Source organism: Ranitomeya variabilis, chromosome 2 (assembly GCF_051348905.1).
Source record: "Ranitomeya variabilis isolate aRanVar5 chromosome 2, aRanVar5.hap1, whole genome shotgun sequence".
Lineage (NCBI taxonomy): Eukaryota > Metazoa > Chordata > Amphibia > Anura > Dendrobatidae > Ranitomeya > Ranitomeya variabilis.
In genome coordinates this window covers 935,240,250-935,261,784 of record NC_135233.1, presented here as the reverse complement: position 1 = coordinate 935,261,784, position 21,535 = coordinate 935,240,250, and the positions used below count along the sequence as shown (strand labels likewise).

The 21,535-nt window shown below is 41.5% G+C and overlaps 1 protein-coding gene across 1 annotated transcript in view; it reads left to right on the top strand.

Moving 5' to 3' along the window:
• The window catches only part of KCNAB1 (potassium voltage-gated channel subfamily A regulatory beta subunit 1), a 271,103-nt gene that overhangs the window by 124,259 nt on the left and 125,309 nt on the right, over positions 1-21,535 (top strand). Inside the window, exons 3-4 of the mRNA XM_077290697.1 lie at positions 6,464-6,501; positions 16,711-16,790. Of these exons, the coding sequence (XP_077146812.1) occupies positions 6,464-6,501; positions 16,711-16,790 (118 nt within the window). The remainder of the gene's footprint in view (positions 1-6,463; positions 6,502-16,710; positions 16,791-21,535) is intronic.

Sequence of the window (21,535 nt, the reverse complement as noted above, 5' to 3'; positions counted from 1 at the left end):
GCCCCAAATCTGTCAGATTGTGAGGGCATCTCCTGTGTATAGTGCCCTTTTCAGTTCAACTTCCGATTCAAGTCTGATCTTTTCCTGGAGAAGTCATTCTATTGTTGAATTGGAGGTATGTTTAGGGTTGTTATGCTGAAAGGTCAGCCAGAGGAGCATTGTGGCTTTAATTCTCCTCTAGGGTTGAGCGACCTTAGCTTTTTTAGGATCGAGGTGGGTTTTGTGAAACCCGACCTTCTCGGATGTCGGATCGTATGGAATCGGCCGATTCTACTGTAAAGTCGGGTTCCGGACCCGGAACACGAAACCCAATGTATGTCAATGAAATTATTTTATTTTTTTTATTCTCTCTCTCTCTCTCTCTCTCTCTCTCTCTCTCTCTCTCTCTCTCTCTCTCTCTCTCTCTCTCTCTCTCTCTCTCTCTCTCTCTCTCTCTCCGTGCAAGGCATATGTTATTTTTTGACTCCGGAAATTACTACGTCCGAAAACGTAACATAGCACTATGATGCCGCAGGAGCCGGAACCTATGTCATCACGCTGCCCACAATTAATTGGCTCAAAAAAATGGCGGGGAAGGCGTCATTCGAAACGCGACTTTGGCGCCAAGTTCGCGTTCCACGTGGCCGACCCACACTGGGATCGGATCGGGTTTCATGAGACGCCGACTTTGCCAAAAGTCGGCGACTTATGAAAATGAACGACCCGTTTCGCTCAACCCTATTCTCCTCATCTCGGCATCTTTAACATGTCACTCTCTGCAAGGAGAAATTATACTTCTTGGATTCCGGTCAGACGCCTCTCACTCAGCCAAACCAGATCTCCACTTTCCACTGACAAGGGGCTGTACCCCGAAACACAGTGTCTGCAAATTGAGATTCTGGTTTGGCTTTTATCCTGAGTCATGTGACAAAGCTCGTTAAAGGGTCAACATTGACTGTAATGATTGCTACTTCCAATAGGTGGAAATACAAACCAAGATCAGACAACTGAAATATATATATGCTAAGCATGGGCTGAAAAACCCCGGAATGAACCAGAGCAATATTATCCCCTTCACCACTTATGACGTATATTTACGTGATATGTTGAGTCCCTGACTTTTTATGCAGGCTCTATCGCTGAGCCTGCATTTATTCTTCCCCGCATATGACAGCTGATTTAATCAGCTGGCATGTGCCTTTAACAGCCATGGGTGGATTGGAGCTCCACCTCTTGTTGTTAGCCAGTTAAATCCTGCTGGCTGGAAGCACATCACACATCCCCCCAACGGCAACCCTATCACATGATCGGCCAATGGGTTGTCATGACAGCGAACATCTGCAGAAGGGCATGTCATTGTGAATCTCCTGTGAACACCAACTTGTGGCCGTCGTTCATAGAAGATTGTCATTTTTTATTTTTTATGAAAAAATAAAACAAACAAGTTCAAATCACCCCCTTTTGTCTGTTCTGACAAACAGTTCTTTGATCTAGCAATGCAGTAGAGCTGAGAAAGTTGCCCTCACCCACACCATAGCTGACCGCGTCCTCATCTCAGTAAACCCCGGCCACACCAGGATCTCTATGTACATTTTCTATAGACAATAAACTGCTTACTACAGGAGGGGACGGAGTCGGGCTGGCATGCAGAAGCGGCTGTAGATTCTGTAGTCAGGCAATGATTATCGCCAGATGATTGAGCGGAGTCCCCACTCTGCACACTGCTCTACTGGTGGTAGGCTTCAAGTAAATGGTCACCAGAGGTAGCACATGTGCAGATTGAAATCTTGGCTTCTCATTGAGCTGAGATCTTAATCTGCACATACACCTCCTCTGGCGGACATTTTTCTGAAGCTTACCGCCGGGAGAACAATGTGTAGAGCTGGGTTTCCGCTCGTGCCTGGAGCTCCAACATTTTCACGAAGCCCACCACCGGGACACCCTTTCTTCCCAGCCCAGGGCCCACAACATGGCCCCACTCCTGCCACTGTTGGCTGCCTGCAGCGACAACCCCCCCTCCTGTGACTCTGCTCCACCGCTGCCTCGTCTCCCTTCGCCTGATAAGCTACATTCGGACTATAAGACACCCCCCCATTTTCCTCCCAAATTTTGGGGGAGGTAAGTGCACTTTATTGTCCGCAAAATACGGTAGTTCAGTCTTTGACTTTAAAAAAAAAATTGAATGAAAAATGACATGTGTGATTCTAGCCTTAATCTCCTGTCAATAAAACATGTAAATATTGGTTCTTGGGCTTTCAAGCATGATAAATTTGTATATTGCCTAAGAGGCAGCAGATCAGTAATGTGACGGGAGGAAGCTGGCAAACATATTTGCCAAGGATGATTTGCCCATAGCTTGTTTGTGTTAAGTTCATGAGGTGTGAATCTATAATGACTGCACGTGGCAATTGCATCTAAGTATTTTTATATACCTGTGCTGTTATATATAGACATAAGATAAGAAAAAGGAGGGGAACTGGAAGACAAATTTTGTGTAAATCAATAAACTATTTTATCTTGTTTAATTATTGATTCCTATAAAACAGCCTAATATCTAGGAGGGGCACCAATAATTTTCTTGATGTAATGAATTTTGTGAATAAAAACTCTGGAGGACTTAAGGACATTTCAGATACAAAAAAATTGAGCAGCTTTGAATCTTAAATGGAATTAGTCAGGTCATTTTTGCTACCTCATCTGTGAGCAGCATGATGTAGGCAAAGAGACCCTGAATCCAATGATGTATCACTTAGTTTACTAGGCTCAATAGTTTTGTCACAATCAGATCTGCTATATTTCTAAATCTAAAAGCGCTGAGAAAGCTTCTCCCGCCTACACCAGGCTCTGTGTATACAATTTCTTTAGGCGGTGAGCTTCTTATCACAGGGGGAGGGGGCATGGTCAGACTAGTGTAGTTCGGCAATGCTAATCACAAGGTTATAAAACCTTTGCTATAAGTAATCAACAGCTCACATGTTAATAAATAACACATCATTCAACGATGTGCCTCAACCTCCTGTTGTCTTCAGATTACAAAGCAGAAACCTGCTGACAGATTCCCTTTAACCCCTTAATGATCGCCTATACACCTTTTAACAGCGGCAGTTAAGGGGCCTTATTCCTCATTGCCACTTTTTAACGGTGCTGAGAAATAGGTGTATAGTGCCCCCCCAGTGTCAGAAAATCTTCGGGGTCTCAGCTACCGGGGTTAGCTGAGACCCTGAAGAACATGATTCGGGTCAGTTTTTACCATCCCCAGTCTTGTGATCACCGCTATTCACCGAATAATGGCGATCGCAAAAAAAGAGTCAGATTTCCCATTCACTTCTCTCTCCTCTGATATGATCTAGCATACCAGAGGAGAGAGAAATGGGGTCCCCCGAGCCACCCCCGGTACATCCGGCTCCGTCCCCTGGCCCTCCATGTCATCTTCCCGGAAGAAAATGGCGGGCGCAGGCGCAGTGCGCCCGCCGAGATCTGCCAGCCGGCATTCGGCAACAATAGGACAATTTGCCTATTGGTTCACAATGAGAAAAAGAAAAAAATGAATGGCACTAAGGTTGTGCAAATTTAAACGCCTATTGCTCGGCATGACTGGCACTTTAAGAACAGCGGTATGGAAGCTCTGGGTGATAAAAAAAAATAGTAAATAAAACCACCCTTTATCACCCCCTTAGGTAAAAATAACAAAATAAAAAAATATATTTTTTCCAATTTTACCATTAGGGTTGGGGCTGGGGTTATGGTTGGGGTTAGAGTTAGGGTTAGGGTTGGGCTAGGGTTGGGGCTAGAGTTAGGGTTAGGGTTGGGGTTAGGGTTGTGTTGGGATTAGGGTTTTGGTGTTGGGGTTAGGGTTGTGGTTAGGGTTGGGATTATAGTTGGGGTTGGAATTAGGGTTAGGAGTGTGGCTTTCCACCACATACGGGGTATTGGTGTACTAAGGAGAAATTGCACAACATATTTAGTGGTCCATTTTCTCCTGTTACCCTTGCAAAAATAAAAAAAAGTTTGGGTCTAAAGTAAATTTTTTTGTGAAAAAGTAAAATGTTAATTTTTTCCTTCCACATTGCTTTAGTTCTCATGAAGCACCTGAAGGGTTAATAAACATCTTGAGTGTGGTTTTGAACTCCTTTGGGGGGTGCAGTTTTTAGAATGGTGTCACTTTTGTGTATTTTCTGTCATATTGACCCCCCAAACTCGCTTCAAATGTGGGATGGTGCCTAAAAAAATGATTTTGTAAATTTTGCTGGAAAAATGAGAAATCGCTGGTCAACTTTTAGCCTTTATAATATTCTAACAAAAAAAAATTATGTTTCCAAAATTGTGCTGATATAAAGTTGACATGTGGGTTATTTATTAACTATTTTGTGCGATATGACTCCCTGATTTAAAAACATAAAAATTAGAAGTTTAATAATTGAAAAATTTTCAAAATTTTTGCCAGATTTCCGTTTTTTTTCATAAATAAACGCAAGTCATATCAAATAAATTTTACCACTAACATGAAGTACAATATGTCATGAGAAAAACTTCTCAGAATCAGTGGAATCCGTTGAAGCGTCGGAATTGTAAAAATTGGCTTGGTCCCTAAGAGGTTAAAGGGCCTTTGTCAGCACAGAGTAAACCAAGTAAAGGCACTCGGTGCACCATGGCGTGGCCAAACATTTATATACACCTTCCTTCCTGCTTGTTTCCAATGTATCTCCAACATCCTCTCCTCTTTTTTGGTTGACAGCTCTGGCTTTATAAAGCCGGAGAAGGGCAAAGATAGATGGAAACTATGTAGGCGGGAGAGTGTACTTAAATGTTTGGTGGCGCCATGATCCACCGGTTTCTGCACTTGGTTTCAACAGTCATTCTGTACTTATATAACCCTCAATATTCATCAGCCCAAACAAGAATATTGAACAAGATAAGAATTTATTTTTATTTTAACAAAACAATCACAATTATATCACCATAAATTTTTTTTATATATTTGAAATCTTTATTGACAATCAACAAGATAAAATATTGAAAACAATAAAAAAGATTTTTTTATTAAAAAGATTTATTTAAAAGAAAATATACCTATATAACATATAAAAATGTGTACATATACCTCCTATGAATGCAGTTTGTGGAGATTTGAATTATAACAAATATATAAAAAAAAATTTATGGTGATATAATTGTGATTGTTTTGTTAAAATAAAAATAAATTCTTATCTTGTTCAATATACTTTTTTTGGTCTGATGAATATTTTTTGAGGGTTAAATATTTTAAGTTATATTCATTGACTATATAAGGTCAATATTTCTGGTATTTCTTTTCGATATAGGATTTTGCTTTGTTTTATTCTGTACTTATAGCCCATTTAAAGGGAACCCGGAAATCAGTACTTTCATGCAGCCATAGTGTTGATCTGTAGATAAAAACCATATGCATGTGCAGCAGTCTACTTGGTAGTGATGCTGCCGGAAGAAAATTACGTTATATTCTCCCTTCAACCGCTCACTTCAAGTCACTGGGGCTGCTGTGGGGCAGTGAACAATCTGCACTCACTACACAGAGAGCGCACTGTAATCACTCCCCCTACTCATGACTGACATCCTCCATTGCACACGCGCTGCTCAGCGCACACATCTGCAGAGCTGGATGTCAATCAAGGAGCGGTGTACTTATGTTTCACCAGTTCCTGACAGGGCACATTTTGGTTTAAAGAGCTGCAAAAAAAATTCTCGCTCAGATATTCAAATTTTTTTTTTTTTTTACATGTGGGACTTAATTTTTATGATATTTTCATGCTCACTTTTTTGCCTATATTGAGCGCTATTCGTGGGAAAATAAAAGAAATACAAGTCTGTTTTTCATATTTTTAATATTACCACTAAGGACTACTAAAATATTATACTATTTTTAGACTGGACATATTTTTTTCCGGTGGTGTGGCTAGTAACAGCAATTTGGATTTGCAGCAGCTTTTTTAATTTACTGTATATACTTGATTTTTTATTTTTATTTTTTCACATATTGGGCCCCACATAAGGTGATAAAAAACCTTTAGGAATATTTCAACAGTGGCATTTTCAGTATTAGATGAGGTGTCTATGTATGAGTTCAGCAATCTTCATTGTAGTTGATGGAAGTAATGAAAAACTTGGCTGCTTCACCAACTCACATAAACTAGAGAGAAATGTATGTATTCATAGTCGCCAGCTTTCTGGCGGGGGCACAGGGGAGATGACCACCATTGTGTGGATTGGGTCGGGATCCTGGAAGTGGAGCTAACACCTATAAAACATTTATGGGATATACTTTCATTATTCTATACATGTCTCACATAGTAATACCACTTTACGTTTATTTGCTGCCCTTGGAAGAAATAGTTGTGTCAGATCAATTGATATGATGTGGGATTTACACTTCCATCAATAATTCATTGTTGTAAATTGTAATCTTCCATTAGATATTACATTTTTTTTTCCATTTAATTTATTTTAGGAACCTGGGTGACATTTGGAGGCCAGATCTCTGACGAGGTAAGATGAACCCCTAAATAAGATTTAGTTTATTTGCTTTGTTCAGTGTTTTGTTGTAATTGTTACATTTAGCATTTACAATAGATCACAAAGAGAAATGTTTTCTGACAATAAAAATGGGAAACACGGGAAGATGTGCCATCTGTCGAAGAGACGGATACGAAATGTTATGTCAGCCGTGGCTGGAAATCAATGTTGTAATGTGCAAATTCATCTGGGAAAAAAAATCAGAATTAGTTGTGAAGTATAATCACAAAAATAATCACTGTAAATCTGATACATCATTCATTCTTCATTCATTCTGCATAGATAGTTAACAATATTTTCCAGATGTTTCCAGACGAAGCCGTAAAGATTATTCATTGCATAATAGAAATTCTAGCAAAAATCTATAAAACTTCTTATCACTTTCTTCACTGCTTGCCATCGGTGAAGAGGACCCATCATTTGACAGACTAAAGCTTCCCGGCTACAGCCAGCCATCTGTTTTTCACATGACCAAGATTCCCATCCTCTGGAAGGAAACAATGACATTTTCAATTCAGTGATTACAAGTAAAAGATTTCAAAAACCATAAGAAATTATTACACAAAGTATATTAGAAAATTGCATACATAGTCATTATAAAATGAACGCGTTTTGTTTGTTAAAACTGGAAAACCCCTTTAAATCTCACAATTTCAATAGTCTCGGTATAGGATTTGCTCAGTGATTATATTAGTCTAAGCAGCTAAAGACGTTGTCTGTGATCACATTTTCACAACCTGATGCATGCCGGAGGCAAACAATCCACATGAGTCTTCCAAACAAGATTCCAGATGTTGTTTGTGTCAGTGGAATCTATGGAGGGTTGCACTATAATGGTTTGTCTTGTCTCCGATCTGTTACAAGCAAAAATATGACAAGTGCTTTACCAACCCCGGGAAGCAATCATAATTCCTTAGCATCAATCAGTCATCCGCTCACAAATGTTTATTACTAGTGTCAATCTCTGGGTCATCAGTCATTGCTCCTAAAATCCATATGCCGAATTACTGAAACACAATATATCTATATTTAGATGTATACTAACCGCATCTGTTACAGTTACTATCTTATAGCATTGAAAGCAAAGTTACAAGTTTACCAAGGACGGAGTAAAAGATGCATTATTGTCTTCTTCCTGTTTTGCTAAGTTTACTAAATTAAAGTTAAACATAATAAACCCTCAAATGGTCTGTTAACCTTTTCATGACCTGGGGATTTTAAATATAAGCAAATCTTAATTATTATTAGAATTTTATAATTTTTGCTACATCAAGTAAATGCACAATGCAAGTTGAAATGGCAATAGTCACTGGATAATCACAAATGCTTTGCCATATTCAGGGATTCTGTACAGTGTGTAGGGACTCATGCTCTCGGGTTGCCGCTTGGAACACGAAGTCACAGGGCTTCAATCTCAAAAACGGAATAATGTTTAATTCCACTAGTTGCACAGTATCGAAAACAAAACCATAAACATAAATCTGAAGCCTTGTTCCATTGTCCAGGCGTTAACTAAACAATGCAGACACTGGATACTCAGACATGGCTGAGCTAGTCTCAGCTGGGTCACACAAAACAGCTATAGACCTTAGTAACCAGTGATACTTGCAGTTTGGTGCACACGGCCTGTGCAGTTTTTTCTCTAAGAGATTCTGGATTCTTTGCCTCCTGCTCCAACACAATCCACTCTGCTCAGCTTCCCCAGCTGACTGATCAGTGAACGCTTCGCCTGGTTCTAGTCATAGCTATCCAGGTGCACCTAATCAGTACCTGAAGTGCTAGGAATATAACCAAAATCTAACTATACAAAAAGATCCTCCCAATAAAAGATAACTTTGATTTATCACAATTAAAACAAAATATCACACTAATTCCTGGAATATACAAATAATGTTGGCCTGAGTAAATTTGGTTATCCACTATTATACGAGGCAAACTACAAGAGTAGGTCAGGATACAGGGCAGTGGAGGACCTCATACTTTACCTAACAAATGCCCTACCTGATCACACAGAAGGTACCTGGTTCAGCCTGAGAAAAAAACCCTGCTAGGTCCAGCAGGCAGTAAACCCAAAAATCTTATGACCAAAAAGAAATATAAGTCACTTATGAATAAAGGACTCAATATAGCTACCAGTTCACTGCTACCTTGATGTGTTTCCTCATCCTTGATATAGATTAATCAAGAATTATTAGAGGATTGTCCAAAGCAGGTACTTGGGAGTCATAATGGCTATATAAAAGCATTGAAGTGCTAGGATTTAGCCCTAGTCTACCTGGCTTTCCTTCAAGTGGCAAAGAATTTCCTACAGTTTCATATCACAGACTTAATCTGCCATTGCATCCATATTGGTCCAACACTAGTGATGGGTGAACCATCTCAGACATAGATTACGGCGCGGGACAGAACATTGGACAGGTGAGGGATATGATTGTTTTGTTTATTTTATTTTTTTCTACAGGAGACCAGGGCTTCAAGGGAAAGGACATTAGGTGAGTGTTTTTGTTCATTATTTTCTGTTTTTTATACAGTGGACGAGGGCTTCAGTGGAATGGGCACAAGGTGAGTATAACTTTGTTTTTCATTTTTAAATAAAAAAGTAAAACAGTGTGTATTTTTATTTAAAAAAAGGACTTTTTCTGGCTGTGTGTTTACAATCTGAGTATGGGGTTAGTAATGGAGAGGTGTCTTATAGACGCCTCTACGCCTCTCCATTACAACTCCATGGGCTTGATGTCACCTGACAATACAAAGGTGACATCAACCCCACAAATATTAACCCCACTTGCCCTGTTCATTGAGGCAGGCAAAGCACCAGAATTGACACATCTAATAGATGTGCCTTTCCTGTGGCAGCAACGGTCTGCTACGGACCTAAACCAGCAGGTGACATGGCTCCTTAAGCCATTACTGATTGTGGAGACATCACACTAGACCTCAATCAGCTTGGATTGTGTGTCTCTCCACTCTTCCTCCAGACTCTGGGACCTTGATTTCCAAATGAAACGCAAAATTTACTTCCATCTGAAAACAACACCTTGGACCACTGAGCAACAGTCCAGTTATTTTTCTCCCTGGCCCAGATAAGACACTTCTGCCATTGTCTATTGGTCATGAGTGGCTTGACACAAGGAATGCAACACTTGTAGCTCATGTCCTCAATACGTCTGTGTGTGGTGGCTCGTGAAGCAATGACTCCAGCAGCAGTCCATTCCTTGTGAATCTCTCCCAAATTTTTGAATGGCCTTTTCTTAACAATCTTTTCAAGGCTGCGGTTATCTCAGTTGTTTGTGCACCTTTTTCTACCTCATTTTCTCCTTCCACTCAACTTTCCATTAATATGCTTGAATACAGCACTCTGTGAACAGCCAGCTTCTTTATCAATGACCTTTTGTGGCTTACCCTCCTTGTGGAATGTGTCAATGACTGCTTTCTGGACGACTGTCAAGTCAGCAGTCTTCCCCATGATTGTGGAACCTACTGAAACAGAATAAGGGACCTTTTTAAATGCTTAGGAAGCCTTTGCAGGTGTATTTTGCTAATTATTTCAATTTACTGAGATAATGACTTTTGGGTTTTCATTGGCTGTAAAAACACAAAAATTGAGCTTGGTTTAAGTTGGTATACATGCAGCACACAAACGCATGTTCACATTGGCCAAAAAGCATACAAAACCTACAAGAAACAAAGTGAGCAAAACCCTGCTGCAACCAAATAAGTAAAAAGCAAAAGTGCATTTTAAATAACACAGGGTACTTAGTAATACCGTTTTTGATCAAAAATAAAAAAATAAAGGCTTCCCCAGACTGACATCCATAGGTCAGGACCCGGTCTTTTTGTCTGCCCTTATTCACACGCTGAGGTCAACTCTGACACATGGTAAGGTTTTTAATATTAGACAGGGTAGGACCATCCTGATCAGGGTCACCTGTCATGATCTCCATGGCCAGAGAACTAGCATAAGCCTCAATAGGAACAAGCTCTTGGAAGATGTAACTGTACTGACCATGAACTAAACCTACCGCATCATCTAGAAGTAGCCAGGTAGCATGTCCTACTTTTTATCCCTATATGCCCAGCGCCGGCCGGAGAACTAAATAATGCTAGCAGAGGGAAATATAAGACCTGACTCACCTCTAGAGAAATGCCCAAAAGGAGACAGAAGCCCCCCACATATATTGGCGGTGATATGAGATGAAACAACAAACGCAGCAGGAAAATAGTTTTAGCAAATTTGAGGTCCGCTTTCTAGATAGCAGAAGACAGAAAGCATACTTTCATGGTCAGTAGAAAACCCTAACAAAACACATCCAGAAATTACTTTAGGACTCTGGCATTAACTCATAATACCAGAGTGGCAATTCCTGATCAACAAGAGCTTTCCAGACACAGTAACGAAACTGCAGCTGTGAACTGGAACCAAAATACAAAAACAAAACATGGACGAATGTCCAACTTATCTAGTAGATGTCTGGGAGCAGGAACAAGCACAGAGAGGCTTCTGATAACATTGTTGACCGGCAAGCATCTAACAGAGAAGCCAGGTTATATAGCGACACCCAGATCTAATCAGAACAGGTGAACAGGGAAGATGATGTCACAAGTTCAATTCCACCAGTAGCCACCGGGGGAGCCCAGAATCCAAATTCACAACAGTACCCCCCCCTCAAGGAGGGGGCACCGAACCCTCACCAGAACCACCAGGGCGATCAGGATGGGCCCTATGAAAGGCACGAACCAGATCAGAGGCATGAACATCAGATGCAGTGACCCAAGAATTATCCTCCTGGCCGTATCCCTTCCACTTGACCAGATACTGGAGTCTCCGTCTGGAAACACGGGAGTCTAGGATTTTTTCCACAACGTACTCCAACTCACCCTCAACCAACACCGGAGCAGGAGGCTCAACGGAAGGCACAACCGGTGCCTCATACCTGCGCAATAACGACCGATGAAAAACGTTATGAATAGAAAAGGATGCAGGGAGGTCCAAACGGAAGGAAACAGGGTTAAGAATCTCCAATATTTTATACGGACCGATGAACCGAGGCTTAAACTTAGGAGATGAGACCCTCATAGGGACAAAACGAGAAGACAACCACACCAAATCTCCAACACAAAGCCGAGGACCAACACGACGGTGACGGTTGGCAAAAAGCTGAGTCTTCTCCTGGGACAACTTTAAATTGTCCATCACCTGCCCCCAGATATGATGCAATCTCTCCACCACCGCATCCACTCCAGGACAATCCGAGGATTCCATCTGACCGGAGGAAAATCGAGGGTGGAACCCCGAATTACAGAAAAACGGGGACACCAAAGTGGCAGAGCTGGCCCGATTATTGAGGGCGAACTCCGCCAATGGCAAAAAAGCAACCCAATCATCCTGGTCAGCAGACACAAAACACCTCAGATATGTCTCCAGGGTCTGATTAGTCCGCTCGGTCTGGCCATTAGTCTGAGGGTGAAAAGCAGACGAAAAAGACAAATCTATGCCCATCCTAGCACAGAATGCCCGCCAAAATCTAGACACAAATTGGGTTCCTCTGTCAGAAACGATATTCTCAGGAATACCATGCAAACGAACAACATTTTGAAAAAACAGGGGCACCAACTCGGAAGAAGAAGGCAATTTGGGCAGGGGAACCAAATGGACCATCTTAGAAAAACGGTCACACACCACCCAGATGACAGACATCTTCTGAGAAACAGGCAGATCTGAAATAAAATCCATCGAGATGTGTGTCCAAGGCCTCTTAGGAATAGGCAAGGGCAACAATAATCCACTAGCCCGAGAACAACAAGGCTTGGCCCGAGCACAAACGTCACAAGACTGCACAAAGCCTCGCACATCTCGTGACAGGGAAGGCCACCAGAAGGATCTTGCCACCAAATCCCTGGTACCAAAAATTCCAGGATGACCTGCCAATGCAGAAGAATGTACCTCAGAGATGACTCTACTGGTCCAATCATCAGGAACAAACAACCTATCAGGCGGACAACGATCCGGTCTATCCGCCTGAAACTCCTGCAAGGCCCGCCGCAGGTCTGGAGAAACGGCTGACAAGATAACTCCCTCCTTAAGAATACCTGTGGGGTCAGAGTTGCCGGGTGAATCAGGCTCAAAACTCCTAGAAAGGGCATCCGCCTTAACATTCTTAGAACCCGGTAGGTACGATACCACAAAATTAAACCGAGAGAAAAATAATGACCAGCGCGCCTGTCTAGGATTCAGGCGCCTGGCGGTCTCAAGATAGATCAAATTTTTGTGGTCAGTCAATACCACCACCTGATGTCTGGCCCCCTCGAGCCAATGGCGCCACTCCTCAAACGCCCACTTCATGGCCAAAAGCTCCCGATTCCCAACATCATAATTCCGCTCAGCGGGCGAAAATTTACGGGAAAAGAAGGCACAAGGCCTCATCACGGCGCAGTCAGAACTTTTCTGCGACAAAACTGCCCCAGCCCCGATCTCAGAAGCGTCGACCTCAACCTGAAAAGGAAGAGTCACATCAGGCTGACGCAACACAGGGGCAGAAGAAAAACGGCGCTTAAGCTCCTGAAAGGCCTCCACAGCATCAGGGGACCAATTAGCAACATCAGCACCCTGTCTAGTCAAATCGGTCAATGGCTTAACGACATCCGAAAAACCAGAAATAAATCGACGATAAAAGTTGGCAAAGCCCAAAAATTTCTGAAGACTTTTAAGAGAAGAGGGCTGCGTCCAATCACAAATAGCTTGAACCTTGACAGGATCCATCTCAATGGAAGAGGGAGAAAAAATATATCCCAAAAAGGAAATTCTCTGAACCCCAAAAACGCACTTAGAACCCTTGACACACAGAGAATTAGACCGCAAAACCTGAAAAACCCTCTTAACTTGCCGGACATGAGAGTCCCAATCATCCGAAAAAATCAGAATATCATCCAGATACACTATCATAAATTTATCCAAAAAATCGCGGAAAATATCATGCATAAAGGACTGGAAGACTGAAGGGGCATTAGAAAGACCAAAAGGCATCACCAAATACTCAAAGTGGCCCTCGGGCGTATTAAATGCGGTTTTCCACTCATCCCCCTGCCTGATCCGCACCAAATTATACGCCCCACGGAGATCAATCTTAGAGAACCACTTGGCCCCCTTTATGCGAGCAAACAAATCAGTCAGCAACGGCAATGGGTATTGATATTTAACCGTGATTTTATTCAAAAGCCGATAATCAATACATGGTCTCAAAGAGCCGTCTTTTTTTGACACAAAGAAAAAACCGGCTCCTAAGGGAGATGACGATGGACGAATATGTCCCTTTTCCAAGGACTCCTTTATATATTCTCGCATAGCAGTATGTTCAGGCACAGACAGATTAAATAAACGACCCTTTGGGTATTTACTACCCGGAATTAAATCTATAGCACAATCGCACTCACGGTGCGGAGGTAGTGAACCCAGCTTGGGTTCTTCAAAGACGTCACGATAATCAGACAGGAACTCAGGGATTTCAGAGGGAATAGATGATGAAATGGACACCAAAGGTACGTCCCCATGAGTCCCCTTACATCCCCAGCTCAACACAGACATAGCTCTCCAGTCAAGGACTGGGTTGTGAGACTGCAGCCATGGCAATCCTAGCACCAAATCATAATGTAGATTATACAGCACCAGAAAACGAATAGTCTCCTGGTGATCCGGATTAATACACATAGTCACTTGTGTCCAGTATTGTGGTTTATTATTAGCCAATGGGGTGGAGTCAATCCCCTTCAGAGGAATAAGAGTCTCCAAAGGCTCTAAATCATACCCACAACGATTGGCAAAGGACCAATCCATAAGACTCAAAGCGGCGCCAGAGTCGATATAGGCGTCCGTAGTAATAGATGACAAAGAGCAAATCAGGGTCACAGACAAAATAAATTTAGACTGTAAAGTGCCAATGGGAACGGATTTATCAAGCTTTTTAGTACGCTTAGAGCATGCTGATATAACATGAGTAGAATCCCCACAATAGAAACACAACCCATTTTTCCGTCTAAAATTCTGCCGCTCGCTTCTGGACAGAATTCTATCACACTGCATGTTTTCTGGCGTCTTCTCAGTGGACACCGCCAGATGGTGCACTGGTTTGCGCTCCCGCAGACGCCTATCGATCTGAATGGCCATTGTCATGGACTCATTCAGACTTGCAGGCACAGGGAACCCCACCATAACATCCTTAATGGCATCAGAAAGACCCTCTCTGAAAGTAGCCGCCAGGGCGCACTCATTCCACTGAGTAAGCACAGACCATTTACGGAATCTTTGGCAGTAAATTTCAGCTTCATCTTGCCCCTGCGATAGGGACATCAAAGTTTTTTCTGCCTGAAGTTCCAAATGAGGTTCCTCATAAAGCAAGCCCAAGGCCAGAAAAAACGCATCCACATTGCGCAACGCAGGATCCCCTGGTGCCAATGCAAAAGCCCAATCTTGAGGGTCGCCGCGGAGCAAGGAAATCACAATCCCAACCTGCTGTGCAGGGTCTCCAGCAGAACGAGATTTCAGGGACAAAAATAACTTACAATTATTTCTAAAATTCTGAAAGCTAGATCTATTCCCTGAGAAGAATTCCGGCAAAGGAATTCTCGGCTCTGATACCGGAGCATGAACAACAAAATCTTGCAAACTTTGTACTTTCGTGGCGAGATTATTCAAACCTGCAGTTACACTCTGTAGATCCATTATAGACAGGTGAACATAGAGCCATTCAAAGATTAGAAGGAGAGAGAAAAAAAAGAAAGACTGCAGCATAGACAGACTGGCAAGTGATCCAATTAAGAGCACACTAACTACTAGAGAAAAAAAAAAAAAAAAAAAAAAATTTTCAGCAGACTTCTTATTTCTCTCCTTTCTCAGCCAAGGATTTTAACCCTTTAGTGGGCCGGTCAAACTGTCATGATCTCCATGGCCAGAGAACTAGCATAAGCCTCAATAGGAACAAGCTCTTGGAAGATGTAACTGTACTGACCATGAACTAAACCTACCGCATCATCTAGAAGTAGCCAGGTAGCATGTCCTACTTTTTATCCCTATATGCCCAGCGCCGGCCGGAGAACTAAATAATGCTAGCAGAGGGAAATATAAGACCTGACTCACCTCTAGAGAAATGCCCAAAAGGAGACAGAAGCCCCCCACATATATTGGCGGTGATATGAGATGAAACAACAAACGCAGCAGGAAAATAGTTTTAGCAAATTTGAGGTCCGCTTTCTAGATAGCAGAAGACAGAAAGCATACTTTCATGGTCAGTAGAAAACCCTAACAAAACACATCCAGAAATTACTTTAGGACTCTGGCATTAACTCATAATACCAGAGTGGCAATTCCTGATCAACAAGAGCTTTCCAGACACAGTAACGAAACTGCAGCTGTGAACTGGAACCAAAATACAAAAACAAAACATGGACGAATGTCCAACTTATCTAGTAGATGTCTGGGAGCAGGAACAAGCACAGAGAGGCTTCTGATAACATTGTTGACCGGCAAGCATCTAACAGAGAAGCCAGGTTATATAGCGACACCCAGATCTAATCAGAACAGGTGAACAGGGAAGATGATGTCACAAGTTCAATTCCACCAGTAGCCACCGGGGGAGCCCAGAATCCAAATTCACAACAGTCACCTTGTCGATGGTGGGATGGCTTTTATGTTATTTTTGTTCAAAAATAGTATTACTAAGAACCCTGTGTTATTTAAAATGCACTTTTGCTTTTTACTTATTTGGTTACAGCAGGGTTTTTGCTCATTTTGTTTCTTGTAGGTTTTGTTTCATTGGCTGTAAGCCATAATCATTAATATTAACAGAAATAAACACTTGAAATAGATCACTCTGTTTGTAATTACTGTATATGGTATATGTTTCACTTTTTGCTTTGAAGAACTGAAATAAATTAACTTTTTGATGATATTCTAAGTTTGTGAGAAGCACCTGTATTAACTATGAAAGAGCTTTTTCTGTTCTCTTCTTGGGGATCACATGACTGGGATGCCAGTGTTGAGTTATACTTACTGGACATAAAAGGGTATGACAATACCAAAGATGCTACTTCATTGACTTTTAGTCAAGCCTGATTAATTTTAACTATGATATTCCATGTGTAAAGAACATGCAGTATATTTTTTCATGCTTATTTTTTATACTTTGTTAGGTGGCTGAGCAGCTAATGACCATTGCATACGAGAATGGAGTAAACCTCTTCGACACAGCAGAGGTTTATGCAGCTGGGAAGTAAGTGTTCTTATTTGGATTCCATATATAATTTATAGGAAAACAAGATCATGATATAGGTTGTTTATTTTGAGATTTTTCTCACAGGGTTATTTCATGGCAGTGAAAGAAATGATAAACTCCTAAAAAAAATTAGACAAAAAAACAGCAGCCAATCTGATCATTGCATTCATTTTTTCCTGGCATAAGGTTATGGCCTACACCACAGGTTTTTTCTAGATTTTGAAAAATCTTACCCAGAGTGAGGACTCTGAGCCGTACGGAGTTCATATATCAAAATAGTCTAATTGGACTGCTGCTTCCATTAAAAAACAAAAAACTGTTTTGGAAAAAAAAATGGATTCTAATTGGTTAATATTAGAAATAGATGAATACATACTTGAATAGATCTGTCTTCCATTGTCAGAAATTGTATGAACTGATTATTTGCATCTAAGATTCTCTGTTTGGAATCTGAAGATACAAGTTGTATCAATAGTCAGATAATACAATATGTTAACTGCTCAAAATTTCCTTATAGAGTACAAATGAACCGATTGAAAATTATTCCCTAACCACAATGGCTGGTTTCTTTATTAGCCTGGTTGGTCCATAAAGGTAGTCCTCCAGGGAAGAAAATCTTCACATTAAAAAGTAAAATATTTCTGTAACAAATAAGATGAATTCACATTTACATTGAAGGAATATTTCATCCCTTGCTGATTTTGTAAGTTTGCCCACTGACAAAGACTATAATTTTAATGGTAGGTTAATTTTAACATTGAGAGATATAATATCAAAAATAAAATCCAGAAAGTCACATTGTATAGATTATGTAAATTTATTTCCATTGTGCAGTGAGAAATAAGTATTTGATCCCCTACCAACCATTAAGATTTCTGGCTCCTACAGACCAAATAGAAGCTCCTAATCAACTTGTTGCCTGCATTAAAGACAGTTGTCTTACATAGTCACCTTTATAAAAGACTCCTGTCCACAGACTCAATTAATCAGTCAGACTCTAACCTCTACAACATGGGCAAGACCAAAGAGCGTTATAAGGATGTCAGGGACAAGATCATAGACCTGCACAAAGCTGGAATGACCTACAAAACCATAAGTAAGATACTGGGTGAGAAGGAGACAATTGTTGGTGCAATAGTAAGAAAATGGAAGAAATACAAAATGACTGCCAATCGACATCGATCTGGGGCAGCATGCAAAATCTCACCTCGTCGGGTATCCTTGATAATTAGGAAGGTGAGAGATCAGTTTAAAACAATACAGGAGGAACTTATTAATGATCTCAAGGCAGCTGGGACCACAGTCACGAAGAAAACCATTTGTAACACATTATGCCGTAAAGGTTTGAAATCCTGCAATGCCAGCAAGGTCCGCCTTCTAAAGAAGACACATGTGCAGGCCTGCCTTAAGATTGCCAATGAACACCTGAATGATTCTGTGAGTGATTGGGAGAAGGTGCTGTGGTCAGATGAGTCAAAAATTGAGGTCTTTGGCATTAACTCAACTCGCTTGTTTGGAGGAAGAGAAATGCTGCCTATGATCCAAAGAACACATCCACACTGTCAAGCATGGAGGTGGAAACATGTTTTGGGGGTGTTTCTCTGATAAGGGCACAAGACTACATCACTGCATCAATGGGAGAATGAATGGAGCCATGTACCATAAAATCCTGAGTGACAACCTTCTTCCCTCCACCAGGACATTAAAAATGGGTCATGGCTGGGTCTCCCAGCAAGACAATGACCCAAAATATACAGCCAAGGCAACAAAGGAGTGGCTCAAAAAGAAGCACATTAAGGTCATGGAGTGGCCTAGCCAGTCTCCAGACCTTAATCCCATAGAAAACCTATGGAGGGAGTTGAAGCTCCGAGTTGCCAAGCGACAGCCTCAAAATCTTAATGATTTAGAGATGATTGGCAAAGAGGAGTGGACCAAAATTCATCCTGACATGTGCGCAAACCTCCTAATCAACTACATGAAACGTCTGACTGCTGTGCTTGCCAACAAGGGTTTTGCCACCAAGTATTAAAGGGAACCTGTCACCAGGTTTAGCCGATACGTGTTATGGCAACCCCCTTTCTGGTCTTATATGCAGCATTTTATAATGCTGTATATCTGCCCCCAACCTGACCTGTAAGAGAAGAAAAATAACTTTTTTTATACTCACCTGGGGGGCGGTCTGGTTCGATGGGTGTCGCTCTTCTTGGTCCCACGCCTTCCTTCTTCTTGCGATGCCGTCCTCCTGCTTGTCTGACAGGTCCCTGCGTCATCCACACAGGCTCCCTGGAATCGTGCTGCTGCTGCGCAGGCATACTTATCTGCCCTGTTGAGGGCAGAGCAAAGTCCTGCAGTGCACAGGCGCTGGGCCTCTCTGACCTTTCCCGGCGCCTGTGCACTGCAGTACTTTGCACTGCTCTCAACAGAGAAGATAAGTACGGCTGCACAGAAGCGCGATTCCAGGAAGCCTGTGTGGATGACGCTGGGACGCATCATCCACATGAAGCAAGCAAGAGGACGGGGATTGTAAGAAGATGGGAGGCCCATCAGACCGGACCGCCCCCCAGGTGTGTATAATAAAAGTTATTTTTCTTCTCTTACAGGTCGTATTGGGGGCTTATATACAGCATTATAGAATGCTGTATATGAGAGGGGGTGGCCGTAACTCGTATTGGCCAAACCTGGTGACAGGTTCCCTCTCAGTCGTGTTTGACAGAGGGATCAAGTACTTATTTCTCACTGCAAAATGCAAATAGATTTATATAATTTATACAATGTGATTTTCTGGATTTTATTTTTGATATTCTGTCTCTTAATGTTAAAATTAACCTACCCTTAACATTATAGACTGTTCATGTATTTGTCAGTGGGCAAACTTACAAAATCAGCTGGGATCAAATAATGATTTCCTTTACTGTATCAGCTGAAATGAGAAGTATATCAAACTAATGGTTCAACCTTTCAAGCTCCCTTGCTATGTTCAGTTTCCCTGACACAGATGCCTTCAATTATCTAATTCCAAGAGCACGCATTGGCAACAGTACATTTGTTTATTGTCATTTGTAATTTCCAAATTACAGATTAATTCAGTAATTTTATTAGAATGAAAGACAATAGTCTTATTACAAACTCTACATTTTTATCTTTTTTTTTTGCCTTGAAACAAACGATATCCCATGCTCGGAAAAAATACACATCCTATACCAGGAATTCTTGGTTTGTGATAATTACAACACTAGAGAAAAAATGGAGTAGGCCATACATTTTATTGAGACATTACATTAAAAACATACTAAATAAAGAATAAATAACAAAAATCAGAAACTGTGGAGGAGGCATGGACCGCAGGGGGGCCGTAAGGAGGGCTACAGCGGTCCAGACCTCCTATGGGTAAGCAGAGGTGATTTTATGGCAGCTCATGTGATTGGCGCTCACGGTGCACTTTATAACTAGCTGAATCTTTCACCATATTTGTGCTGCCTCTATATGTCCTGGTGACTCTCTTTGCTCTCCTTCCCCATGTCTTACTGGACCCCTATCCTTTCCTTGCCTACTTCCATGTCTCCTCCACAGCTTCTGATTTTTTGTTATTTATTCTGTATTCAGTATGTTTTAATGTTATGTTTCAATAAAATGTATCTTTCTTTATATACCATTTCCTGGTGGTTTATGGCCTACTCCATTTTTTCTTCGCTGTTGTAATGCTTTCAGGAGTACTCCACTATCTTGAACGTATCCTTTTACTTATGGGGAGAGCAGCACCTTATCATTCTCTCAGCCCTTATACATAAACTGTGCTATTTGATTATTGCTTTAGCATGTGTAGATAATTGTATGACCATTGAGCAATTTACAAGTATTTTCAATGACACGCAAGCTAAATTTTTCAAAATCTGGGACTCGTGGAAAGCATACACTCTGTCAAGCACTAGTCTATCCTTTGGCAAATTATAATTACAATATACCATTACCAGGGCCGGTTTTAGACAAGGTGGGGTCCTGGGTAAAAGTTTAATGTGGGGCCTCAAATGCTAACATATTTCCCCATCACACAGAAACCTGTGTTCCCATTGTATTTACATGCGCTGAGTTCAGACCGTTAAACAGGTGCGATCGACAATATTCAAGTCATTCGACGCTTGTTTCCTCTTTACACCGGCTGAGGAAGAATGATGGGCACAGAACAATTACTGGTAGATCAATCCGTTCCCATACAGTGTCATGTTTTTACCGGGCAATGTGCTGCTGAGAACAATCATTTTTGTTACGGCATAACCAATCCAATCACTCAATGAATAGGCAGCATATTGCTGTTAAAATGCGCCCCCATACTGCTCCACATAGTATAATACACCCCATAGTGCGCCATACAGTACAATGCACACCATCGTCATCCATATAGTACAATGCAGCCCCCACAGGTGTACAATGCATCCCCCAGAGAGTATAATAAAGCCCCTACTGGAGTATACTACAGCTCCTACAGGAGTATAATGCAGCCGCTCAGGGGTATAATGCAGCCCCACAGGTGTACAATGCAGCCCCCACATGGTATAATAAAGCCCCTACTGGAGTATACTACAGCTCCTACAGGAGTACAATGCAGCCCCCACAGGGTATAATAAAGCCCCGACTGGAGTATACTACAGCTCCTACAGGAGTACAATGCAGCCCCCACAGGGTATAATAAAGCCCCGACTGGAGTATACTACAGCATAATGCTACCGCTCAGTGTATAATGCAGC